The sequence below is a fragment of the Andrographis paniculata genome, unplaced genomic scaffold (genome assembly GCF_009805555.1).
Source record: "Andrographis paniculata isolate CXL003 unplaced genomic scaffold, ASM980555v1 Contig69END, whole genome shotgun sequence".
NCBI classification, from domain to species: Eukaryota; Viridiplantae; Streptophyta; class Magnoliopsida; order Lamiales; family Acanthaceae; genus Andrographis; species Andrographis paniculata.
In genome coordinates, this window is record NW_026137605.1 from 4,754,390 (window position 1) to 4,782,353 (window position 27,964).

General features: G+C 35.7%; 2 protein-coding genes and 1 long non-coding RNA gene across 16 annotated transcripts; 1 reads left to right on the forward strand and 2 right to left on the reverse strand.

The window, feature by feature from the left end:
• Nucleotides 1–1,219: 1,219 nt before the first annotated feature.
• Nucleotides 1,220–13,432, reverse strand: LOC127263560 (uncharacterized). 13 transcript variants are annotated; one of them, XR_007841516.1, is made up of 8 exons: nucleotides 12,649–13,420; nucleotides 6,037–6,126; nucleotides 5,352–5,914; nucleotides 5,088–5,175; nucleotides 4,630–4,844; nucleotides 3,627–3,716; nucleotides 2,504–3,522; nucleotides 1,220–2,422 (listed from the first exon to the last, which is right to left on the reverse strand). XR_007841516.1 is itself a non-coding variant. In XM_051292658.1 (3 exons), exons 1-3 carry the CDS (start codon nucleotides 3,017–3,019, stop codon nucleotides 1,849–1,851), a joined length of 675 nt encoding a protein of 224 aa, XP_051148615.1. In that variant the 5' UTR covers nucleotides 3,020–3,120; the 3' UTR covers nucleotides 1,220–1,848. The 13 variants fall into 13 exon arrangements, 3 of the variants coding, with proteins under 3 accessions (XP_051148615.1, XP_051148616.1, XP_051148614.1); XR_007841514.1 differs by having other exon boundaries at nucleotides 4,630–5,175; nucleotides 12,649–12,788; nucleotides 13,239–13,419; XR_007841512.1 differs by having other exon boundaries at nucleotides 4,630–5,175; nucleotides 12,649–12,862; nucleotides 13,239–13,419.
• A 1,345-nt stretch (nucleotides 13,433–14,777) lies between these two features.
• LOC127263562 (uncharacterized) lies at nucleotides 14,778–16,526 on the forward strand. Of its 2 annotated transcripts, XR_007841519.1 has the most exons (4): nucleotides 14,778–15,664; nucleotides 15,768–15,929; nucleotides 16,276–16,344; nucleotides 16,428–16,526. It is a non-coding gene; the product is annotated as an uncharacterized LOC127263562 (long non-coding RNA). The 2 variants fall into 2 exon arrangements; XR_007841518.1 differs by having other exon boundaries at nucleotides 14,778–15,929.
• A 6,070-nt stretch (nucleotides 16,527–22,596) lies between these two features.
• LOC127263559 (uncharacterized) lies at nucleotides 22,597–27,424 on the reverse strand. Its single transcript, XM_051292656.1, has 7 exons — nucleotides 27,271–27,424; nucleotides 26,519–26,733; nucleotides 25,486–25,575; nucleotides 24,802–25,365; nucleotides 24,327–24,385; nucleotides 23,969–24,245; nucleotides 22,597–23,810 (listed from the first exon to the last, which is right to left on the reverse strand). Exons 2-7 carry the CDS (start codon nucleotides 26,726–26,728, stop codon nucleotides 22,812–22,814), a joined length of 2,199 nt encoding a protein of 732 aa, XP_051148613.1. The 5' UTR covers nucleotides 26,729–26,733; nucleotides 27,271–27,424; the 3' UTR covers nucleotides 22,597–22,811.
• Between the last annotated feature and the right edge of the window lie 540 nt (nucleotides 27,425–27,964).

A 27,964-nucleotide genomic window follows, 5' to 3' on the forward strand; every position in this document is an offset into this window, starting at 1 on the left:
TGATATAAAACTCTTACTAAAAAAGTGGTTCAATTTGGATTCATCCAATCAACTCACGATCATTGCCTCTTCATAAAGCATGTTGGGGGTGATCTTTTGATTTTGATAGTCTATGTCGATGACATTCTTTTGACAGGCTCATCTACTGATCTTATTCATGAAGCCAAGGTGTTCTTGCACGATGCTTTCACTATCAAAGACTTGGGAGAGGCAAGTTACTTTCTTGGGATAGAACTTACACAGCTACAGAATGGACTGGCTCTCTCCCAAAGGCAATACATCTTTGACATATTGGAGGATATGAAGATGTTGGATGCAAAATCAGTTTCCATTCCTTTACCAGCATGATTAAAATTATCTGCTCTTGATGATGATAAACTTTCAGATCCTTCTCCATATAAAAGACTCATTGGCATATTATTGTACTTGAATTTTTCCAGGCCTGACATTGCTTTCGCAACTCAACAGTTAAGCTAATTCATGGACAGGCCCTTATCCTCACACTGGAAGGCAGCCCTTCATCTGCTTCAATATCTCAGAGGGACTATGAATTATGGACTCATATTTGATTTCAGCTCAGCATTGCAACTAAAAGCATTCTGTGATGCTGATTAGGGCACCTGCCCTGACTCCCGGAAGTCTATAACCGGTTATTGTATATATATTGGATCTAATCTCATCTCATGGAAAACTAAGAAACAACCAACCGTGAGCACTTCCTCTACTGAAGCCGAATACAGAAGTATGTGCACTACAACGTGTGAATTGCTTTGGATCTCTTACCTACTTGATGCTTTGAAGGTGCCTATTTTATTACCTATCCCGCTTCATTGCGACAATCAGTCTGCACTTCATATTGCAAGAAATCCAGTCTTTCATGAGAGAACGAAGCACATTGAAATAGCATGCCATCTGGTATGACATTACTATCTGCATGGATTCATCTCTTTAGTTCATGTGAGGAGCAAGCTTCAAATTGCGGATATTTTCACTAAAGCTCTATGTGGACCGACTTTTAAAAATATTCGGACCAGACTTTGTATGAACACCCTGGGTCGAGAGGAGGGTGTCAAGCAATTGATCCTCCCAGGATTGGTGACAGCTCCTCCTCACTTTCAAAAGCTGATGAAAAACGTAAAGATGATATAGCCATGAGGAAGAAAATAGTTCCAGGCTAGTGTATTTCTTTTTCTTTTGGGCCTATCCTTTGTGAGCTTTAGTGCATTCCTTTTATTTAAATTAATAGCTCAGAAGCCCTGTATATACGTTGTATCATCTTCTTCCGTGAATCAATACAATATTTTTCCTAATCTCTACAAAATGCCAATACAACAGTACTATACAAAACAAAAATCTCCGGAAACCGTCTTCCATCATATAAATATATATATATATATATTAGTTTAGCTTAAGAAGGCCTACCGCCGCCTCCGCGGTCATCGGAAATAGTCTCCTCTGACGACCATCGCTCGGAATAACAATCGGGCCATCCGGCGTATCAGCATTTCGTCCCAGTCTAGCAACTGGCGGCGAGTTCATCCTCCCCTCGTTTCTCCTTTTAGCGGAGGCGTACCTGTTGTCCACCGCCGGCTGCTGAGACAGCCTCCCGGCAAGGCCATGGGCAGCCAGGTTCGGCCACTGCAATCCGGGATGAAGCAGCGACGGAGTAACGATGCCCACTGGTGTTTCCGCTGCATCTCTTAGCCAGTGTGGCAAAGCTCCCTTCAAATCGTCCCGGCCGTATTCGGTTGGGTTGAAATAACCGAACGGCGACAAGGTGCTAGAGTTACCGGCGACACTGTATTTCGGGGCATTATTAGGATGGAAAAGATGCCTGTTTGGTATGGCTCAGTAGGGATTCCCGAGGGAAAGCTGGAATTCGTCGATTGGGAAGTTCCCGTTCGCCTGTGGATGCAGCAGCAGGCTGCTAACATGGTCCGGCGGGAAGGGATTCAGGATTGGATTCGCATACCTGACTTGGGAGACCGGCGTGGCATGCAAGAGCCAGGATTGTCCTTGGTCGGCTAAGTCCCGAGGCATCATCCTCTGTCTGGCGAACGATTGTCCTCGGTTGGGTGATGGGGCCATAAAATCATGAAATGCTTTTCTCGGCTGTAGTTGAAGAAGTATGTTTCCACAGCGTACCTGAAGGTATGTGGTCCTGGAAGAGTTGCCTGATGCTGGCTCAGATTCCATGGCCGATTTTCCCTTGTCGACAGCAGCATCAACTGATCGATGATTGCTGTCTCTGCACTGAGTTTGCCCAGTTTGTGCATTTTCATTTCTCTTACTACCCAAGCCGACAGAGCTGGGAAGAAAGTCTGAAGGTCTAGGTAGATGACTTTCTTTGAACCTCGAGACAAGCGGTAGATTGCAGTCTATGTCTCGGAAAGTTCCAGAAGGGACGTCCCTGCGCGGATCCCTGCTCAGATCAAACACCACATCAGTTATTGTATATATCACAGTAAAATGATGGCACTGATGGAGACAAAATGAAACGTACATGGCAATTTCCGGGGCAGGGGCCGCAGAGACATGCAAGTTATTGATATCATCAAAGGGTTTCTGTCACAGAGCAAATACATCAGAATCACACATATTCAGTAACATCATAAAAGTTGATATTATGGAATTATTTGCTTTAATTTCTCTAACAATCATCATTGATTTTTTCCAATTTTATTTGTGAACATTCATCATCTGCTGCTTCTAACTTTGATTTTAACATCAGGTAATAGTGAGCACTAAATATTGAAGACCAACGTGGCATATTGAAGCATCGGAAAACTTACTAAATAATTGAAAACAGCATAACAACTCTATTCCTTTTCATTAATTAACTTCAAAATTAACATTCTGAAAATAGTGTTGACATCCTAAATAACATGAAAAAAGTAACAAAAGAAGCAAAATAGCGTACCAATGATATAGATATTTGGAAAAAAAGAGGTAAGATAAGATAAGATAAACCAAACCGAACCACATTGTCCTTCAACGCCATCACACTTTTGTCAGACATTCTTGTTTCAAAAACAATGTCAAGAGCAGCAATATTTCTTTTTCTCTTGGATCTTCATTGGTACATAATTAATGAGGCTGAGAACCTGCCATATGTATGTGAATTGTTGCAGGAGCCACCAGGACAATCTTTGTTTCATTCGAAGTAAATGTTTCCGAAACACAAGTGTCCATTGGATGGCTGCCATTAGCTCCACCGGACACTTTCTGGTATCGCGAATGCGATTCCTTGAAAGAGCATGCATCAGAAGATGTAAGTGAAACTCTCCTCTCAAACTTATGCTCCAAACCCGACTTTACCAATGATGGTTTTGTTTGAGGATTAAAAGATTTTTCATCGACACCAGATCCAGCAGCTGATTCCATTAGAAGTGTCTCTCTGGAATCCACTTCATTTGCATCAAATGTGCACTGCTTTCTTTCATAATTCTGGCACTTCGAAACAAACGAATCTTGCTGTTTTGAACCCGCAGAATTAAGCTTTCGCAACTTTGAAGCATTTTCCTATCGAAAGATGAGATGTGTATGACTTTCAGAAATTCGTACGCGCAAAATGTACAGTTCTTCTAAGTTCAGGAAGAACTAAAGAATTAATGAGGAACCCGAACCTCAGAACGTTGACATTGATTCTTGGAGTTGCAGTGTTCACACAGCAACGCATTTTCTTCGGCATTTCTTTGGGAACATTCATGGCTTATCTGCAAAGATATTGCAATGATATTAGTCGTGATCTGCAAACTGTTGCTCAAACACATACAAAGAGCTAAGGAAGGAAAAGCAGATTTGGAAGACCGCTGAAAAAATTTGATGCACGCACCAAACAATAATAATTTCAAAATAAGTAGATGGGTATGTCCAGCTAAAGTGTCAAGGTTAAGGGTCTCGGCTTCAACATCGAATGAAGTCTACTCCTAAAACACGTATATTATGGAAGAAAATCTACACACAACTCACACTTCTTCACAATTTTCACCAATTCGTTTTTTTTTTTTTTAAATCCACTGGCCAAGAATCTGTCAATAAATACCACATAGATGTAGGGACTACAAACCTGATAGCGACTTTCAATTATGAAGTTGCGTAATTAAAGGCAAGCTCAAAACGATCCAACAATAGCCATGTAATTGAACACCTTTTACCATGTGTGGCACACTTAAGCATTCTCATTCAACAAACCACTTAGTTAATGATTAAGCTTTAGTTCAACTTCACATTTCGACTCCAGTGATGACACGTGGAAAAAAAAAATCATATTTAATGAATCGACGTCAGTTTTTGCTTCCAATATTCATGGAATGTATTGCTCCCTACCACGTGTACCCATTGGCGCATGAAAACAAACGTCTATTTGTGCTAGGTGCAATCACTTATTGCACCATACACAACAAAATATCCGGTGACAAACCAAGCACAAACAACAAAACCAATAGCAAACTCAAATGTGTGATACGCCGGCTTCTAATTCTGCAATACTTCAATAAATGCTGTACAAATATGGGAAAACAGTCACACAAACAAACACCAAATCGAAATCATATTACAAAGAAATCCATGGTGAAACACTCCATACGTCAAGAATAACATTCAACTAATAGGATAATAATTTCTCACCTCAACGTCTCTTTCCTTACTTAGCAATGTATGCTCAGAAACACCATTCTTGTCCTTTTCAAAACTGGTTGAGGATTTCGCCACCAAAATCTCAGGATGGTTATCCGAATGCAAGTCACTTCTTGAGAAAAGCCTGTTTCTCTTGTATGTAACGAATACATTATGACTATTGCCAATGATCATTGTAGGATCTCGAGAAATCTCTTGCATTAGCACTACACATACAACACAACACCACAAACATGTAGACATGTAGTCAGCATCATCACAATAAAAAATCCACAACAAAAATTGAAATGCAATTATCTAAATCGAAGAGGAAGTGACCAGAAAAAAGATACACATTTCGGAGTGATTTAACAGTTAAACCAAACCACAATTTCACAAAAACCTTCATGACTTAGAAAAGCCAAACAAACAATTAATTGATAAGGAGGAAAAATCTGAACCATCAAAACCTTCCCAATTCGACTACACTGAGATATACAAAATCCAATCATCAATCCAACAATGGGTTCGAAAAGGCATTAGCATTTCACCATCCACCTACAAAATCATCAGCAATTTACCAGAAAAGGGAAACTCAAAATCATATCGAACTCAAAGCGTGAAAAGAATAGTGTTGACATTCTAAATAACATGAAAGGAATAACAAATTAAACAAAATAGCATACGAATGATATAGATATTTGTAAAAAGAGGTAAGATAAGATCAACCGAACCTCATTGTCCTTCAGAGGCATCACAACTTTGTCTGAAATTCCTATTTCAGAAACAATATCGAGAGCAGAAATATTTCTTTTTCTCTTGGATCTTCGTAGTACGTAATTAATGAGGAAGAGAAACTGCAATATGTATCTGAATTGTGGCATGAGCCACCAGGGGAATCTCCTGTACCTTTGTTTGTTTTTTTCGAAGTAAAGGTTTCTGAAACACAAGTGTCCCTTGGATGACAGCAATTAGCTCCACCGGACACTTTCAGGCGCCACAAATCCAATTCCTTGAAAGAGCATGCATCAGAAGATGTAAGCGAAACCCTCTCCTCAAACTTATGCTCCAAACCCAACTTTACCAATAATGGTTTTATTTGAGGATCAGAAGAGTTATCATCAGCACTAGATCGAGCACCTGATTCCATTAGATGTGTCTCTCTGGAATCCACTTCCAAAGCTACATTTGCATCAAATGTGCACTGTTTTCCTTCATAATTCTGACACTCCGAAACAAAGAAATATTGCTATTTCGAACCCACATAGTTAAGCTTTTGCAACTTTAAAGCATTTTCCTATCCAAAGATGAGATGTGTATTGACTTTAAAAAATTTGTATGCACAGATAATCACATATCTGCAATGTACAGTTTGTCTAAGTTCAAGAAGAGCTAAAGAAATAATCAAAAAACCCAAACCTCATAACATTGACATTCATTCTTGGAATTGTAATTTTCACACAGCAACATATTTTCTTCGGAATTTGTTTAAGAACATCTGTGGCTTATCTGCAAAGATATACAATGTCAATATTAGTCGCAACGTAAAAATTTTGTTCAAAGACATACAAAGAACTAGGGAAAAGCAGTATTGGAAGACCGCTGACAGAATTTAATACACTCACGAAGCAATAATAATTTCAAAATAAATAAATATGTCCAACTCAAGTGTTGAGGTTAAGGTCTCAGTTCAACATTGAATGAAGTCTACTCCTTAAGCACATAGATTATGGAAGAAAATCTATACACAACTCACACTTAACATATTTTCACCAATATTTGTTTAAAAATCCACTGGCCAAGAATCTATCAATAAATACCAGATAGATGTAGAGACTACAAACTGTTGGAATTTACCAGCAATTTAACCCTAAGCTCAGGATCTACTGTGTTGTCATAATTGAGATAAAAATAAAGCAAAATAAATCTAACCTTATTCCATTAGTATAATCGAATTCGGATCTGCAAACAATGGAGGGTTTTGTGTTCTTCAAGCTATGGCGTAACCCCTCTTAAGAAAACCGCCAGGATATTGCTACCTGGGATCACAACCCTATTAATTGGCCTCATCACCCAATTAATAAGTTACGGGGTTTCTGTCCCGCACTTACTAAACACATTTAAGCCCAATAAATTAATAGATACTTAATATAGGTTTAAACTAACTGATAGCCTAAATAGTTACATTTAACCCACAATTGGATTTTTAATCCAACAATCTCCCACTTGGGTAAATGTACACTGAATAACCTTATGAGCTCATGAAAAAAATTTGCTATAAAATCCTTTAATGTATATTACCAATCTTATCTATAAGTTACGTCAATGCGGATCAAAGCGGCCGTTACTGCATTTATCACAATGGGACCGATCAGTGGTCACAACACTAATATAACCTAAGATTCGATCAAATGCGGATGCACAGCATGAAAATTTCATATAATGTGATCTTAAGATGCCTATTTCCAACTGATCTACCTTAACTTTAATTCGGAACAACTGAATACGAATTAAAACTGAATACTGTACACTGAATCTTGAACATTGAATACTGAACTGTGCAGTGTAAACCAAAGTAACTTTAATAGTATTTGGACACTACTAATTAGCTCCCACTAAACCGAAGTATCTTATATGGTTCCATTCTCATATGAGCAATATGCTCACTATAGAACTTATGTGGAAACCCTTTACTAATTAAGCGGATCCGTAATCGTGGAAGTTATATGAATATGTTCAATAACTAATTCATGATATGAAGTCAGACTATTAAGTAAATAGTGATTATTATTATCAAATGATGCACTACTTTCAATCGATTTTGAATTCTGGAAGAGACAAAACTTTATATTCGAATGAACAATAATAATTGAATTTGTTCAAAATAGAGATCGAAATTAAATTTTGAGTGAAGATGGTACCATAAAAAAATGTCTCATCCAAATTCAAATAGTAACGAGTACTCAATAATAATCTAAAATTATCAATGACTTCAACTTGAACTTTCTTGTCGTCACCCATATATATGTATCTTTCAACATCAATTGATTTCGACAATAAAATAATCTTGCATAGACATACTGATGTGTGTTGTTACACCAAAATCCACCCTCAGGTTTGTCTATAAACTGAAATTAAATTAATTTCAAGAGCAAGACTAATAGGACAAATATGTCCTCCAAAATGTCTAACTTAAGTGCCCTCAATTTAGTAGCAATAGTAGACATGTTCATGATGTACTCCCTTATGTTATGTTTGTCGTTATACTTTATGGTAATGAGAAGAGTACGCATTTCTGCCTTATCGCTTTTGGTAAAGCGTTTCTTAATTTCGACAAGGAATCCATATCATCATATATTGTACTCCTAAAAATTTATGGAGTGCTTTTCTTAATGATAATTAGACTTAGGCGTTGGACCTATCCCACTTCTCAAATAACTACATTTAATATGCAGTGTTTCTCGCCGTATGAGTGGGTGAGTCTACTCTTAATGCCAAGTCAAGATTCATGCAACCAAATGAATCAATATTGATTCTTTTAGTGCTTAAAGTTGTCCCGAGACAGTGTTGGGACTGAATAAATATACACATAAATATTCATAAAGCATAATGAAGCTCAATAATAATGCATTCTTATCCCAAGACACTAAGTGCGACATCAATGATCAATCTTTGGATCAATAACATTGATTGCTAGCAGTAATCTTGTTGCAATAATCATATACGGACAATAAGTAATGTCAAACAACAACCAATCTTTGGACTGATTTACTATTCACATAAGTTAAATCTATATAATCGTCCCATACATACTATCGCAGATGTATATTTTATTCTGTCAATTACCGACTGCCTTTAGGCCGAAGAATAATCACATGAATTAAAATACACATAAACACTTACGTTATAAAGAAAAAATCTTATATAAGAGAGGTTACTTTGGCAACGTTAAATACTTGATCTTCACCGTCAAAACGCAGCATGAATTATTAATGAGTTTATAATTTTCTTAAACTAAATTATAATCAGAATCATGTTCAATATACACGGGTCTGATTCCATAAAAAATAAAGAATGCTTATTAGCAACTGAATGAACATGTCTATAAGCTACTGAATGTTTCGTATGTGAATTTATAAAATAAAGTAGCAATTATATCACAAGTTATCGAGCAACATCAGCAAATGTCGTTGGACAAATTACTGACTCGCCAGTGATAAACTTATTTTGACAATTAAATGTAGACAATAAAGTAGTGTGTCAAACAACACTCCATTTTTGGACAGATCTATTATCCACACACAAACAATCAAAATTATCATCACCACATTCAATGTCACTAAACATGTATGTAACTACTTAATGGCTTAGTTGCCTTTGGGTCAATCAGGAGCCTTATAAATCACAAACACAACTTTCTAATACACAAAATAAACTGATTTACACAGCTGCTTTGGCAACATAATTGTTTCAACTAATTCATGAAATATATTATATTATTTATTGCTAATTAAATTCACCTTAAATAAATTATGTATGTTTAATACATATGAAAGCTATAACAGCAATTAATTGATGGACTTATTAAAATAATAAGTAGTCCAAGAAAGGCAGCGGAATTATATAAGCAAAAAATATGTCACCCAATGAGACTATAAATTAATACACCAAATAATTATAGTCGAAATTAAACAAATGTATACTGTAATAAATACATGCTACTATATCCCAAATTTAATTGAATTTAAAACAAATCAGAAGAAATCTGTAATTCTAATTATTCATAAATTCATCAATAAAATAAATAGAGCATTGCACAACTGACAACGAAAGTACACAGGACCATATGTACACACTGATTGCATATATTTAGTAATGTAACACATATTTGAATTTATAAAATTCCACGCCATACTTTATCTGAATCCAAAATTAATAGAATCCTTTAACGGATGAGAGTGAATTGATTTTATAAAATCAATAATAATAAATGAATAAACAAATTCAGTACGTATTAAATGTAATTACAGATACATTATTATATGTACATTAATTAATAAATCTTTACTGCATGTATACATATGTAAGCACACAAAAATTGGACACACTAATTTAATGACATCATGTAATATTGCATAATTATGTAATTAATTGATTAAATGAGTACACTATATTGATGTAAACATCAACAAAATTAATGCGTACTCCATTCCATTGAGTATTAAATAAATTAATAATACCGTTTTTGAAGAAAAATGATTGTCAGTCCAATTATTAATGCAAATTAAACTTCAAACTAATAATAATTCTCCGTATGGTATAATGGCAAGGAATTTATATATATATATATATATAAACTAATATATTTTCGATAACAAATATCCATACGATTGCATATCAAAATCAAATTAAACTTCAATCATGACTAATCTCAATTAAGCAATCAATTTATTTAATTAATATACCAAGAATCCGTAGAACATGCAATCACATTCATAATAAAAGAACTGATGCAGACACTCACATTCATAACTTATTGTCTGCTTTGATTCATAATATATATATATATATATTATTGTTGATGCAATAAAACTAAAATTCGAAAATAGAGAAATATCCTCGAATTTGATAGGTGAGTGCCTGAGATTAGAAATCTCTAAACACTGTAGAATACATAAAATAAAATAGGAAAAATAACAATAAAGACTGAAAAATAAAGTGGCGATCCCCAAAAGGAATTATCTTGAATTTGATGTTGATTGAAGATGCCTTTTTTCGAACAGCACCGGATCCTTAAATAACACTGTTGAAGAAACGGTTCGAACCGCTATCTGGTTGGTTACCATAACCGCTGTTAACCGTCCCAAAAGTTCTCTTCTATTGACACGTGTGTCGACCGTCCTACCACGTCCGACCTTCAAAAACCGTTCGCCAGTTGCAACTTCCTCCAACCGCCCCAGAACTGTTCTCTCACCCAACCTGCACATGCTACTTCACTGCCCCACCTCATTACGCCCGACCTTATCCTGCCTCATCTCCACACCAGACCTTACCATACCCGACTTTCAAATTTGGCCTGCTTGCGCCCGACCTTTAAGCTTGGCCCGACCAGGTCCGACCTTATTGTCCGACCTTATCGCACCCGACCTTACTTGGTCCGAACTCCGCAACAACCGACTGTGGTCCCGACCGCAGAGCAACCAACTGTGGTCCCAACCACGGACCACCGACTGCAGACCAACCAACTGTAGTCCCGACCACAGAGCAACCGACCGGTTGTATTTGCCTTATCTTTTTAGATGGACAGACTAGCCTCTTGACAGACCGTCTGTCCATACTTCTTCTTTGCCCAACCTTTCTCTTGACAGACCTCCGCGTCTATCCATACTTCTTCCTTGCCCGACCTTCCTCTTGACAGACCTCCCCGTCTGTCCGACTTCTTTTTCCCGATTTCTGGGCCGTTTGGCTTATATCCAAACTCATCCAGCATTCTACTACCATTATTTATTATTATTATTATTTTTTGTGCTCAATTATAATTGCATTCAATGTCCATTCATACTTGTAAAAAATAAATAAATAACACGATTACATAATCATGTTAACATATACATATATTAATTGTAAGCAAATTATTATGTTGCAAACACGTCAATAAATCATCATACATATTTAATGATCAATGGACAACAAACTTACGGAGTGATTTCACAAATGGAGACTGAAGGGATTGATGTATGATTAAATATGATGTCAACATTCTCAATATAAGACATATGGACATAATGGCAGCACACGAAATAATAATTTCACTTAATTAAATTTGATTAAGCAATTATATCATACAATGAAAAGATTCGACACCAACATCTAGCAAACAGATCAATTCGAAAAAATAAGTCTGTTCTATCTTGCGTGGATTAAATCTGACCGATCAAACATCAATTGATCTAACAGATAAATCTAAAAAATTCAACACGAAACCTGGCTCTGATACCAATTGTTGAAACTTATCAGGAATTTAACCATAAGCCAGGATCTACCGTGTTGTCATAATTGAGATAAAAATAAAGCAAAATAAATCTAAACTTATTCCATTAGTATAGTCGAATTCGAATCTGCAAACAATGGAAGATTTTGTGTTCTTCAAGCCTATGACGCAACCCCTCCTAAGTAAACCGCTAGGATTTCTGCCGATACTCCCACGATGACTCCCACGATGAGATATGGAACGTAATGGATATTGCGTCTAGACCTGGATCACAACCCTATTTATATCCCTTATTATGAATTGGTCTCATCACCCAATTAATAAGTTACCGGGTTTCTGTACATTGGAGGCCCGCACTTACTAAACACATTTAAGCTCAATAAATTAATAGATACTTAACATAGGCTTAATCTTGACTGATAGCTGAAATAGTTATATTTAATCCACGATTGGATTTTTAATCCAACACAAACCTGATAGAGAAAAGAAAATTTGTATCTAAGATGCCGACTTTCAATTATGAAGTTGCTTGATTAAAGGCAACCTCAAATTGATCCAACAGTAGCCATGTAATTGAACACCTTTTACCACGTGTGGCACACGCATTATCATTCATCAAACCACTTAATTAATGATTAAGCTTTAGTTCAACTTCACATTTTGACTCCAGTGATGACATGTGGAAAAAATCACATTTAATAAATCAACGCCATTTTTTGCTTCCAATATTCATGGAATGTATTGCTCCCTACCAAGTGTACCCATTGGTGCATGAAAATAAACATCTATTTATGCTAGGCGCAAGCACTTATTGCACCGTACACGACAAAATATCGGGTGACAAACCAAGCAGAAATAACAAAACCAATAGCAAACTCAAATATGTGCATACAGTGGCTTCAATAAATGCAGTACAAATATGAGCAAACAATCATAGGAACAAACACCAAGTCGAAATCATATTCCAAAGAAATACATGGCGAAACACTCCATATGTCAAGAATAACATTCAACTAACAGGATAATATATAATGTCTCACCTCAACGTCTCTTTCCTTGCTCTGAGTGTATGCTCAGAAACACCATTCTCGCCCTTGTCGAAATTGATTGAGGATTTCGCCACTGAAATCTCAGGATGGTTATCCGAATGCAAGTCACTCTTTGAGAATTGCCTCTTTCCCTTATATGTAACAAATACATTATGACTATTGCCAATGATCATTGTAGGATCTCTAGAAATCTCTTGCATTAGCACTACAGTGCACATACAACACAACACCACACCACAACCATGTAGTCAGCAGCACCACAATAAAAAATCCACAACAAAAAATAAAATGCAATTATCTAAATCGAAGGGGAAAATAAGTACACATTTTTGAGTGATTTAACAGTTAAACAAAACCACCAATTTCACAAAAACCTTCACGACTTGAGAAAAACCAAACAAACAATTAATTGATAAAAAGGAGGAACAATCTGAATCATCCAAACCTTTCCCATTCGACTACACAAAAATATACAAAATCGAATCATCAATCCAACAATGGGGTTTGAAAAGGGATTTGCATTTCACTATCAACCTCCAAAATTATCAAAACCTTTTTTTCTTTTTTTAAAAAATATTTACCAGAAAAAGGCAGACCAAAATCAATTCGAACCCAAAGTGTGAAACAAGTAAAGCCCCAAGCTCCAGAGTCCCAACATCACGAAATTTCAGAGAAACATAAAACCCTAGTTGGAGAAAAAGCAACAATTTTGAGCCCATCAAGAGATGAAATCAGTACGAGCCCACGGTTGACAAAAATTAATCCGACCTTTGACATAAAATAATGGGTTTGAGTTCAAATCCTGTGTGATTAGAGTCTAGATCCAAATTTTTAATCTAAAAATAATTTTTGTAACATGTTTAATTAGTATTATTTTAAATTTAAATATATTTTTTAAATTTTATTAACCGAACTCAAATATTCATGAATTATTTTATAAAAAAATATATAAAAAATAAAATTAAAATTAAAATTTTGAAAATATATAGTTAAACAAAATAAAGACTTTGAACTATTTTTTTCAATAGATTGAAAAACAAAATCCTTATTATATTTGTATTTTGTACTATGTAGTATTTTTAAATTAGACTTCTAAATATTGGTTTTATAATATAAATAAATAGTTTTTACTTTAATATATATTATGAATTTGAAAATTTTGTTAGTAAAAATTATGATTTTAAATTAAAATTATTAAAAAAATTTAGATTTAAATAAGTTATACATATCAGATTTTGATTAAGATTGTAAATATCAATCCGTTTAATTAAATTGGTCAAATTCAAATTTAAATCAAAATTTTTATACTCCGTTTATAATTGATCCGAACCCGAACCCGACCTAATTCATTTACCAGCACTAGTACTGGTTTTGAAGATAGTAGAGATAGTAGATAAATAAAGAAAGATAGAAAGAGTGAGAGGGAAAAATCACGAAAAAGGGAAAATACTGAATTCAATATTATAAATTTAATGGGAGACATAATACAAATAGAGAAATAGAGTGTGTGTTTATTTTGAAGAGATTTGAATTTGGATTGAATTTGAATTTTTAGATGGATTTGGAATTTTGTGTTTTTCTTTTAGGTTTATAGATTTAAAGAATTTTGATATATATTGATTTAATATGTAATAATTGTGTTGGTAAAAAAGTGTAATATAGCAGTTAAATTTTTTTATTTGATAAATAATAGATAATGTTTATAAAAATAAACAAATATATTTCCATAGTTTTGATTTTATAAAATTTTAAAAATAAATTCTAAAAAAAAGTCACATGCAAATTTGTGGTGATTTTCTCCATTAGGGAAACAATAATAATTTTGGAATGAAAAACTGGTTGATTCGGAACGATCATATATTTTTGCCCTGTCATAATTGTGATACTCAACGTAAGGGGAACGTAACATGTTACGTTGTGAATATTCTTACTTTATGACATAAGAAAATATCCTGTGAGAATGAAGTATTCAAAGACGGAATACCAATCAGTAGCAAGCGAATAATAAAATTTCAACAATACATAAACACCCGTTCACAGAACAACGTTGGAATCGGATTCTTCAAAATAAAATAGGCATTTGGTTATGGGCATCGTACCTGGATGAGTGCACATAGAGCTCCAATTTTGTCAACCGGATGGAGACGGTCACTGATCCAGTAGTTGGAAATGTCCACATAGTTCCTCAAATCTAGTCTCAATGATATGGAGTCTCCCGTCAATCTGCGGCTCTATGTCAACAAGTCAACGCTCAATCGCGGAAACGCGTTGAAGCGCCAGTGTAGAGGTGCACTCCCCCACGTCTGCGCCCATCATATCCTCCCCTTGGGGCACCGGATCTCCATGTTGGCTCTTTTGGATAATCCCTATTTGAGTTAGTGCTCAATTCCTGCTAACTTTATCCTCGAGGCCGGACAATCTAAGAACACAGTAGTGACTTGTAGACCGTGTGCCAGTTGGGTAGCATACGGACCAATGGCAATGGTCCATAGACGTCCATCAGCGGCTTGCTTCACAAATAGTCGAGCAAGCAAATATCTAATATTGATGGGCACCGCAGTCTCTATGCTCTATATATACTCAGATCACCCGTAATGGCAACACTCATGCTCGAGTTACGTCCAATCAACATATGTGCAAAATGTGTAAATGTACCGAAGCGTTTGTGAGCGAAACGCGGTTGCTTTCGACTGCCCTGGAAGGTAGTTTGCAGAATCCGTAATTGACCTGTAGTAGATCTTTTGGGACGCTTGTAATTCCCCCTTTATCGATTTATAGTCCCTTGTTCTAGTAAATTCTTTGTCATAAAGCCCCATCGCAATTAAAAATTCGATAACGGAAAGTCGGAAGCATAAATTCCCTAGTCGGAAGCGTTGTGTTGCTGGATAGTTGAACTCATGTAAGTGCTTTATTTCAGACTCCAAAGTAGCCAGCAATTCCAATGTGAGGGTACGCGTTGCGTGTTGTCCTGAATAACAAAAAAGTGTTTCCATGCTTTAACGTTCAGGTATTTTTCGAGTTCTTCAGTCGCGGAGAGTGCCTTCACTGTTTCGTTAGTAATGTATCGACAGTGATGAAAGAGACACCCTGAGGGTGTTTGAACTTTGCAGCATGCTCCAGATTATCGAACATCCGTGCAATCTCCTTGTCCATGGGTGGAGCAGGAGTCAAAGTCGTGACCTTACTCTTTTTTGTAGCTCGTGGCCTCTTTTTCGCCGGAGCCATACTCCGGTTTGCAAAGAAGACCTATAAACTACACAAAGCAATAAAACGTGAGTGTACATTTATTATAGAGTATTGAGATTCGGCGTTCCCTCACCGAGATCCCCAGGTGTGCAAAGCTGTACTGATCAAAATAGTTGGTTGCCAGTATCAATATTTGTTTAATTTATGTTCTAAAATGATTTAGGATGAAACTACAGAAGGCTTATAAATTTGGAATTCTTTGATAGGAAGATTTGATGAACTTAGTAAAGTAATTTTATTCCTGTGTGAATCAATGAAATCCTATGATGTAGAATGAATTCCTCTGTAAATCTTTTATATGTGAATTCATTTCATGTGAACTAACAAATTATCTTCGCTAAGTTTTCCGACATTCTTTTGTAAATCATGTAGATTGCGGGAGTGGCAAAGTTTTGTAAATTTGCATTGAAGGAATTGCGTCGATGGATGAAGCCAAAAAAGGTAAATTCAAGACCAATGCAAATGTTACGGTTTGGTATTTATTTATGGATACAATTTCCACGCAGTGCTGTTTTTCATTGCAGGTGAAAACTTCAATGACCACTTTCCCATCATCAGGCGAAATAGTGTCAGAACCTTTAGGTGTTGCTTTGATAATATCAGCGTGCAATTACCCCCCATCTGTAAGTTAATTTTATTCTTCAAGTGCATACTTTATTTTATCGATGATTCCTTAGTTGATGCTATTCTTTACTAGATTACTGCTTGTGTGTGTTGTCTTATTTTTGTTCGATTCTGATCTTGTATCCCCAAACAGTGTTGTCTCTAGATCCAGTTATTGGAGCTATTGCAGTTGGTAATACTGTCGTGTTGAAGCCATCAAAAATTTCCCCGGCTACATCTTCGGCACTTGCAAAGCTTCTTGGACAATATATGGATACATCCGCTGTGAAAGTTGTCGAAGAAGGTGTGCCTGAAACTACTACCCTCCAGGTCCAAGGGACGAAGTTAGTGGGTGGAAATGACAGAATCAACCCCGCCCCCGTACTAATTATAAATTACTTAGTGAGGATGCATATATAATATATATCGAAATTTCTATGTGATGACTTCAAATATGAGCATATTCTTAGCTTGACAAAACTATGTATTACTTGAATTTCTGTATAAAAATCATCGCAATAACTTGTTAATGACATACTTTATTGATCTATATCGCTTGGCATGATCCAGAGTTCGTTTGGTGAGATTATTAACGAATTTTGCCATTTTTAAGCGGTATTTTGGTGCCAAAAAAACTAAGGCAGATGCCACAAGCGACAGCTACCTCCACTTGCAAGCGACGGTTACATCACCTAGAAAAGACTAAGGCAAAAGAGACAAGCGGTAGCTTCCACCGCTCGCAAGCGACGGCCCAGACGCCCACCGCTGCAGAATGACAGCAGATATTGACTGAGTGTTCCAACTGCAGCGGTACAACCATTCCATTGCCAGCCAAAACAAGCAAGCCTAGCTGCCCTGATGCCCTCTAGCCCTTCGGCAAGCGAGGAAGATCTGAGCCCTTACAATCTTCTGCAAGCAAAGCGGGCACCCTAGGAATTACGGCCAGCAACTGCTTCAACAGAATAACTGCCATCAACCGCCTAACTGCCTAGCGATTGAAACTGCCTTGTAACTACTTGCAACCGTTCCTTTTCACTTACTATAAATAGGGTCAGATATCTGTATGTAAATATACTTTGATTGGAGTATTATAGCGATTAATTTGCTGCGCATTCTAGCTGTCTTCCTCTTCTTCGAGAGCTCCAACCCTATAAGGGACTTCTCCACAGGAATGACCAAGCTTTCGACTACAGTTTTGTAGAATTAGCATTTTCAGCTTTATTAGTAAATAATAAAATATCATTCAGTTCTTTATCTCTATTTTTTTTCACATTTTTTTCACATTTATTTCTTTCACATTTTCTTCACTACTTTTTTCACTAATACACTCACAAGGGCAAAAATGTCTTTTACCTATACATTTTACCCACTATCAATATAATATCAATATTCCTTAAATTTTATACCCAACACAACAAGACTATAGTTCCGGGACGGAGGGAGTATATATCTTTATAAAAATTAAAGATCTATGAATAATACTCTCTCCATCTCAACTGTTGTATCCACATTGTCTCATATTTCATGTCATTTTCCTATTTTTGAAAAATACTCTCTTCGTACTAATTCAAAAAATCATTTTTGTTTGTTTCATTTCAATGTATCCATTTTCAAATTTTTTAAAAAAATAATTATACAATAATACTAAAATACTCTTAATTTTTACCAAAATTACAAATATACAATTACACTTTTATAATTACTTTATATATAAAGTTAAAGAGCAAAAATGTCAAAATCTCTTACACACTTTCATTAACCAATAAAATATTATTATTTTTTAATCTACTACAAAACCCCAAATGACTCGTTTGACGAGGCACGGAGAGAGTATTATACACCGTAATCTCTATTTAAAATTTTTAATTTATAATATTTTTAAATTTAAATTAAACTAATTCGTTATCTCAATTTTAATTTATAATTATTTATGTTACTAGTACATTCTTAATTATATACTAAATATACTTATCATAAATTTTCGTATCTATGGTAATTCGGACACACTTCGGATGTGTTTGTTTGGGGGTTTGGATTTTGAGTTGGAATTTGAATAGTAAAAATTTTGAATTTGAATAGTTGTATGATGTGATATAAATAGGTGTTAATGTGATATTTTGAATGTAAAATTAATTTTTAGCATAATATAGAAAATAAAAAAATATGTGTTTGATTTGATGTTTTTAGGGAAAAAAAATGAGATGAACAGTGTATTTAAAATCCAATCCTCAAACAAACACGCCCTTCATTTCAAAATATTAATTTTCTATCGGAAAAAAAAAATAATTCAAGTCTCAATAACAACCAAATAAATCAATATTAGTCCCATATAGTAAAACTCATCAAAATTGTTCCCAGTTGTATAAATTTTAATCAAAATTGATCCCAAAGTTAAAAAAACTAACCATTTGACCAAATTTAGGTTATCTTATTTTGAGAAAATACGGAAGAAGAGATTTTTGAACTACCATTGGTGGATGGTGGCGCATTTTCAAGGTCCCAGACCTCCTGGGTGACTCCTTCATCCATTCCGCTGACATATTCGACACGACCATTGTCTCTCCCTAACCAAATCTGCTCAACCTCTAATTAACCAATAATTGTTCTCTTCTTCAATTTTTTAAGCACGTAAGAATAAATCCAATGCCAAAATTTTAAAAATTCTTTGTGGCAAGAATTACACACTTGTTCTGACCTGTTTTCCGATGCTCTTGAATTTTTTTCGATTTTGTGCAGAAGGGAAGCCTACATCGCCGTAGGATTTGAAGGAGTCTGTCACCGTCACCCTAGAAAAGCTATTTCCAAGGAATTGGTCAAACAGAAGGAATCAAAATTTCGGGAGAAAAAAACCCCCACAAAATTCATGTAAATCCATGGTAAATCGCCGAGATTGTGAGGTTTATGGAGTCTGACTGATTGCAAAATTGGCACTTCTTCTTTCTCGTTCTAATTTCTGGAGCGATTAGAGTAGAGCGGATTTTTTTAGAGAGAGATAGTTGTTCAAGTGTCAAATGTATCGGCGGGAGGTACGAAGGAGTCGTCGGAGAGGCCTGCGACGTTGAAAACAACGGCCACCGTCTTCTCCTCCTAGTTTAAAAATCTGCTCTTCCATTAAATATTAACACGGCCGTGTTTTTCAAAATAACATGATTGCTCAAATTCCGTCAATTTTCCGTTAGCTTTTTTTGCCATGGGATTAATTTTGATGAGTTTTTCTCTATGGGAGGAAAATTAATTTATTTGGTTTTCAATTGTACCAAAATTGATTTTTTTTTTTTTTATATGACGTGGGAATCCGCAGTAGCTATCCGAAAGTGGCTAACTATTTATGGCATGTGACCTGGAGGCGTTGGAGTTTAAACCCATGATCCACGGTCATAAGTGCACCCCACACCACTAGGTCATGCCTTACGGACACTAAAAATAACTTTTTCTTCTTTCGTTTTTAAGTTTTACTTAAATAACAAACATACATTTACAGGTATGATTACTATAAAGTCAAAGATTAAAATATCAAAATCTCTTATACACTCCCAATAATTAATAAAATACAATTGATTTGATTTAGTTTAGAATTAAATTTATAACTTTTAATTTTAATTCGGGTATGAATTTCAAATTTTAATTTTGATTTATCAAAATAATGTCTAACTTAAAAATATGACACGACCCCACTTACACTATTCTACCAATACTAATTCACATATAAGAAAACGATAAACATGCTATAATCCATCTTAATTATTTACATATATAATAACTTGTTCACCTGCTATAATTTTTTTTTTCAGCAAAACATAACATAACTCAATAGTAACCTGTTAACATTTACCAAAAGGATCTCAAACCATATCAAAAACTACGCAATCGACATACTATTTATAACAACACCATACAACTTCTAAAATAGACGTAATATAGAACAACATAAGCAAAACAAGCCACGGCTTGTCCGCAGGTCGTCATCTATGTACACGGTAACTCAAAATGCCTGTAAGAGCGCCACGGCTACTCCAGTCTGTCCACCAAGTCATATATCATCAGGATTACCTACAATGCATGAACTAAGTGAGATTTATAAATCTACGTAAGTAGAGATTATGCATGATGTGAAGTTTATCTCAAAATTCTCACTATGCAGAATGTGCTCTCGTTTGAAATCACCAATTTATTTATGAAATACTCTCCAGGGCCCCTAGACACACTGTTATACACCGGAAAAAGCTCAATATCCATATATTCAAATCAAACGGTGGCCTACACCAGGTAGCCTACACCAGGTTTCCTCGCAAGGTTTCCCGGGTCGCTTCTTCCCAGGTCGCTTCTTCCGAATGCATTGTTTATGCATTGTATATAAAGTCACAATAGACGGTGGCCTACACTAGGTGGCCTACACCAGGTTTCTCCAGGTCGCTTCTTCCCAGGTCGCCTCTCCCGCCCTCGGTGTATAATCAGCGGTCTAACATAGTAAAACCATCTTATTTCATTTCAATGCATGATTTGCATGCTTAATGAAAATGCAATGCAATATATTTCACAATATACAGATATTATTGAACTCACTGATTCAAACCACATCAATTTTGGAGTTCACAGACTCCTTCAACATAGTTCACAGGTTCAACCATATCACATACAGGGCTCACAGACTGAAACCAATTTATAGACGAAGATCGCATGCTCAAACCACATAATCACATAATATTAATCACATATTATATTTTTCTGATATTTACATATTATCAATCAAACATAAATAACTCACAAAATAATATATTTATGCATTGTAGTTGCAAATGAATTTTTACTTACCTGAAATTTGCCAAAAAGGTCAATAACTCTAACTCTTAAAGTCCTTTTCACGATTCCAGTATCATATCTAACAATAATTAATTATAAATATTACCCCAATTTACTAAATATTTATTTCTACTCAAAACTTACTCTATTTAGTAAAAATAGCAATAATTCGTGAACACAAAAAAATATCTGAACTAGATTTTTAACGAATTCGGCGTAATTTTATTTTTTTTTCTTTTCTTCGCGTTGTCTCACCTGTGCCTTCTCCCTCTCTTAGAATATGCAATTGAATTAATATGGATGAGGTGGGGGTGGGGATTATTACCCACCGCCTTACTTTATTTTATTTTATATATATATATTTTTATTATTATTATTAGTATTATTATTATTATATTTTATTATTATTATTATTACTTTACTTATTTATTTATTTATTTAATTATTCTATTTATTTTACTTTTTATTTAATTATTACAATTAGTTTTCAAGTGATATATTTAATTTACACCATTAATATTCAAATAATTTATCCAATTTATTTGTATCTTCTTAGAATTTCAGATAAATTATGATAATATTTTTTTTATTAATAAACAGGTAAGGCATATACCAAATTATAAACAATTTAACATTCAATAGTAAAATAAATAACCTAACATCATCGGTGATATATAAATAATATAAAGTGCACTCAAAACATGAATTATACTCAACTAATTATAAAATAACACATAAATAATATAAACAGAACATATAATTAAACAATTAATACTCAAGTAAACTAATGTATTCAATTCACGAAATATATTTAAACTACCACCAATTAACATATAAGTAATTTATATATATTGGGCAATGAGTAATGAGAACTCGGGTATCACAAAATATATATATTTATATATTATAATTTTGAGTATTAATATATATTTTAATCAATCAAATAGAACAAACAAAATAAATTCTCCGACCTATTTATCATTAATTCAGCTCAGATAGTACATTTGCACTCGCCTGTGATGCATATTTATCATTAATTCAGCTACAGATAGTACATTTGCACTCGCCTATGATTGCATCACTTTCAATCAATTTGAGGTATTCTATTTGTTTCATGCTGTCGACCACAGGAATTTGCGTAATTACCTGGACGGAATTACGCCCAAGTTCACCGTGGTGCATGCAAGTGCACATCATAAATAATATTGTCTTGTCTGATTGTTTGATCAGTGCACGACTATTCATTCTTGGAGTAATTACAATACAATAAAATAAAATTTCAAATTTTTATCAAATTAATTCAACAAATTTGTTTCATATCATTGAATTGAATAGCTCAATATTCCTTCCTGGAGTTCAGTTCCGATCCGATTCGATTGTGCATTTCAGCACTCTAAACACACCAACATTTTGCACAACTGCAATACAACAGTACTATACAAAACAACAATCTCCAGAGACCGTCTTCCATCCTAAATATATATATATATATATGTGAGTTTAGCTTAAGAAGGCCTACCGCCGCTGCCGCCACCGCCTCCTCTGCGGTCATCGGAAATAGTCTCCTCCGATGAGCCATCGCTCAGAATAACAATCGGCCCATCCGGCTTATCAGCATTTCGTCCCCGTCTAGCAACTGGCGGCGAGTTCATCCTCGCCTCGTTTCTCCTTTCAGCGGAGGCATACCTGTTGTCCACCGCCGGCTGCTGAGACAGCCTCCCGGCAAGGCCATGGGCGGCCAGCTTCGGCCACTGCAATCCGGGATGAAGCAGGGACGGAGTAACGACGCCCATTGGTGTTTCCGCTGCATCTCTTAGCCAGTGTGGCAAAGCTCCCTTCGAATATTCCCGGCTGTATTCAGTTGGGTTGAAATAACCCAACGGCGACAAGGTGCTAGAGTTACCGGCAACACTGTATTTCGGGGCATTCGTAGGATGGAAAAGATGCCTGTTTGGAATGGCTCGGTAGGGATTCCCGAGGGAAAGCTGGAATTCGTCGATTGGGAAGTTCCCATTCGCCTGTGGATGCAGCAGCAGGCTGCTAACATGGCCCGGTGGGAAGGGATTCGGGATTGGATTCGCATACCTGACTTGGGATTGGGAGAAGAGCCGGGATTGTTCCTCCTGCCACCTGTCGGCTAAGTCCCGAGGCATCTTCCATGGTGAGAACTGCAGCCTCCGGTCCCTTAGTATCGCGTCCCAATTGCCTCTCCCGTGTCGTCGCACGCCGATCCAGAGACAATCCAGCTCCGCTTCGGTCCAGTTAGTCCGGGGGGTTCGAAAAGTGGTTGGGAGGACACTCGGATTCCCCCGTGCAGCTCTTGCGAGCATCATCCTCTGTCTGGCGAACGATTGTCCTTGATCGGGTGTTGGGGCCATAAAATCATGAAATGGTTCTCTCGGCTGTAGTTGAACAAGACCAGGCCAGGCTTGACTACCGAGCCTCAGCTTTTCTTGGTTGTTGGGCAGCTGGGGTGGGTCTCCGTTGCTATTCTCCGGGAATAGCTGAAGCAAGAAATAACAAACCGAGAAAAGAACAAAAAGAGTTTCAACAATCAAACGTACAGCTCGAAAATTACTATCTCGGCATAACAAGTAGCAAGTTAAGCAAATCTGATTTCAAAGTTCCACGACTATTTGCAAAGTTTAAGTTTGCAACGTACCTGAAGGTATGTGTTCCTGGAAATGTTGCCTGATGCTGGCTCAGATTCCATGACTGATTTTCCCTTGTCGACAGCAGCAGCAACTGATTGAGAATTGCTGTCTCGGCACTGAGTTTCCACAGTTTGTGAATTTTCATTACTCTTACTACCCGAGCCGACAGAGCTGGGAAGAAAGTCTGAAGGTCTGGGTAGATGACTTTCATCGAAACTCGAGACAAGCGGTAGATTGCAGTCTATGTCTCGGATAGTTCCAGAAGGGACATCCTTTTGCGGATCCCTGCTCAGATCAAACACCACATCAATTATTGTATATATCACAGTAAAATGATGACACTGATGGAGACAAAATGAAACGTACATCGCAATTTCTGGGGCAGGGGCGGCAGAGACATGCAAGTTATCGATATCAGAGGGTTTCTGTCACAGAGAAAATACATCAGAATCACACATATTCAGTAACATCATAAAAGTTAATATTATGGCATTATTTGCTTTTATTGTTCAAACAATCATCATTGAATTTTTCCAATTTTATTTGTGAACATTCGCCATCTGCTGCTTCTAACTTTGATTCTAACATCGGGTTCTAGTGAGCACTAAATATTGAAGACCAATGCGGCATAGTGAAGCATCGGAAAGCTTACTAAATAATTGAAAACAGCATAACTACTGTATTCCTTTTCATTAACTTAACTTCGAAATTAACATTCTAAAAATAGTGTCGACATCCTAAATAACATGAAAAAAATGACAAATGAAACAAAATAGCATACGGATGATATAGATATTTGGAAAAAAAGAGGTAAGATAAGAGAAGATAAACGAAACTGAACCTCATTGTCCTTCAACGCCATCACACTTTTGTAAGAAATTCCTGTTTCAGAAACAATTTCGAGAGCAGCAATATTTCTTTTTCTCTTGGATCTTCGTTGGTATGTAATTAATGAGGCTGAGAACCTGCCATATGTATGTGAGTTATTGCAGGAGCCACCAGGGCAATCTCCTTTCCCTTTGTTTGTCTCCTTTGAAGTATATGTTTCCGAAACACAACTGTCCATTGGATGGCTGCAATTAGCTCCACCGGACACTTTCTGGCATCGCAAATCCGATTCCTTGAAAGAGGATGCATCAGAAGATGTAAGTGAAACTTTCTCCTCAAACTTATGCTCCAAACCCGACTTTACCAACAATGGTTTTGTTTGAGGATTAAAAGATTTTTCATCGGCACTAGATCCAGCAGCTGATTCCATTAGATGTGTCTCTCTGTAATCCACTTCCAAAGCTACATTCGCATCAAATGTGCAATGCTTTCCTTCATAATTCTGGCACTTTGAAACAAACGAATCTTGCTGTTTTGAACGCACAGAGTTAAGCTTTTGCAACTTTGAAGCATTTTCCTATCCAAAGATGAGATGTGTATGACTTTAAAAAATTCATACGCGCAGATCATTACATATTTGAAATGTACAGTTCTTTTAAGTTCAGGAAGAACTAAAGAAGTAATGAAGAACCCGAACCTCAGAACATTGACATTGATTCTTGGAGTTGCAGTGTTCACACAGCAACACATCTTCTTCGGCATTTCTTTGGGAACATTCATGGCTTATCTGCAAAGATATTGAAATGTCAATATTAGTCGCAATGTCCAAACTGTTGCTCAAAGACATACAAGGAACTAAGGAAAGGAAAGCAGATTTGGAAGACCTCTGAACAAATTTGATGCACACACCAAACAATAATAATTTCAAAATAAATAAATGGGTATGTCCAACTAAAGTGTCAAGGTGTTAAGGGTCTCGGCTTCAACATTGAAGTCTACTCCTAAAACACGTATATTATGGAAGAAAATCTACACACAACTCACACTTCTTCACATATTTTCACCAATTCCCTTTTTTTTTTTTTTTTAAATCCACTGGCCAAGAATCTGTCAATAAATACCACATAGATGTAGGGACTACAAACCTGAGAGCAAAAAGGAAATTTGTATCTAAGATGTCGACTTTCAATTATGAAGTTGCTTAATTAAAGGGAAGCTCAGCGCAATTTAACAGTAGCCATGTAATTGAACACCTTTTACCATGTGTGGCACACTTAAGCATTCTCATTCAACAAACCACTTAGTTAATGATTAAGCTTTAGTTCAACTTCACATTTCGACTCCAGTGATGACACGTGGAAAAAAAATCATATTTAATGAATTGCTGTCACTTTTTGCTTCCGATATTCATGGAATGTATTGCTCCCTACCACGTGTATCCATTGGCACATGAAGACAAATGTCTATTTATGCTAGGTGCAATCACTTATTGCACCATATACGACAAAATATCCGGTGACAAACCAAGCAGAAAAAACAAAACCAATAGCAAACTCAAATGTGTGATATGCCGGCTTCTAATTATGTAATACTTCAATAAATGCAGTACAAATATGGGAAAACAGTCACACAAGCAAGCACCAAATCGAAATCATATTACAAAGAAATCCATGGCGAAACACTCAATACATCAAGAGTAACATTCAACTAATAGGATAATAATGTCTCACCTCAACGTCTCTTTCCTTGCTCTGCAACGTATGCTCAGAAACACCATTCTCGTCCTTCTCAAAACTGGTTGAGGATTTTGCCACCGAAATCTCAGGATGGTTATCCGAATGCAAGTCACTTCTTGAGAAAAGCCTCTTTCTCTTGTATGTAACGAATACATTATGACTATTGCCGATGATCATTGTAGGATCTCGAGAAATCTCCTGCATTAGCACTACACACACAACACAGCACCACAAACATGTACTCAGCATCCTCACAATAAAAAATCCACAACAAAAATTGAAATGAAATTATCTAAATCGAAGAGGAAGTGGCCAGAAAAGAGATACACATTGCAGAGTGAATTAACAGTTAAACCAAACCACAATTTCACCAAAACCTTCACGCCCTAAGAAAAATCAAACAAACAATTAATTGATAAGGAGGAACAATCTGAACCATACAAACCTTCCCAATTCGACTACACAGAGATATATATAAAATCCAATCATCAATCCAACAATGGGTTCGAAAAGGCATTAGCATTTCACCATCCACCTCCAAAATCATCAATTTTTGTAAATGTTTACCAGAAAAAGGCAACTCAAAATCAGTTCGAACTCAAAGCGTGAAACGAGTAAAGCCCCAAGCTCCAAAGTCCCAACATTACGAAATTTCAGAGAAACAGAAAACCCCAGTTGGAGCAAAAACAACAAATCTGCGCAATTAAGAGATGAAATTAGTACGAACATAACATACGATTGATTACCAGACGGGGGAAGACGAGCAGCGGACGGAAGTGGAGAGTGCGGTGCGATTGGTGGGAGGGTTGGGTTGGTGCTGGTTTTGAAGAGAGTAGATAGTAGAGAGAGAGAGAGACAGAGAGGAAAAGCAGAAGAAGAAAGAAGGGGAAAAAGGGTGAATTAAATATTAGGAATTTAATTGAGAGACATAATACAGATAGAGAAACAGAAACAACACTTATTACATACAACTCTCTCTCTCTCTCTACCATTCTTTCAATCCAATCCAATCCAATCCTCGTAATAGTAAATGAAATCTTATTTTGAATTTTTAAAATAAATAAATAAATGAAATGAAAAAACATGTTTATTACAATCATTTCTCTTTTAATTTGAGGGAAACCAACGTGGCGTTTAGACAAATAGATACATATATTACTCCTTTACTTGCAGACGAATCCACTTTTTTATTTTATTTTTTAGTCAATTAAAAAATAACACTATTTTTCATCTCTTATTTTTATTTTTATCTGTTTTATATATCATATTACTTTAGTTTTTTTTTTTAAAAAAAAAAATTATATATTTTAATTAAATTTAATTTTTAAAATTTTAATTATGTTGAAATATTTTAATTATTAAATTTTAAATTGTATTTTATCTGAATTTGAACCTATGACTTGATAACTTACACAAGAGATAAAAAGAATACTATTTTAT

Coding starts and splice junctions, on each gene's coding strand:
- LOC127263560 (XM_051292657.1), bottom strand. CDS start 3,019: ATGTCTGACAAAAGTGTGATGGCGTTGAAGGACAATGTGGTTCGGTTT. Junction 2,566..2,920: donor TCCAAATATCTATATCATTG/GTACGCTATTTT, acceptor GCTCTGTGACAG/AAACCCTTTGATGATATCAA. Junction 2,423..2,503: donor CCTGCCCCGGAAATTGCCAT/GTACGTTTCATT, acceptor TGATCTGAGCAG/GGATCCGCGCAGGGACGTCC.
- LOC127263559 (XM_051292656.1), bottom strand. CDS start 26,728: ATGCAGGAGATTTCTCGAGATCCTACAATGATCATCGGCAATAGTCAT. Junction 24,386..24,801: donor TGGCGTTGAAGGACAATGAG/GTTCAGTTTCGT, acceptor TCTCTGTGACAG/AAACCCTCTGATATCGATAA. Junction 24,246..24,326: donor CCTGCCCCAGAAATTGCGAT/GTACGTTTCATT, acceptor TGATCTGAGCAG/GGATCCGCAAAAGGATGTCC.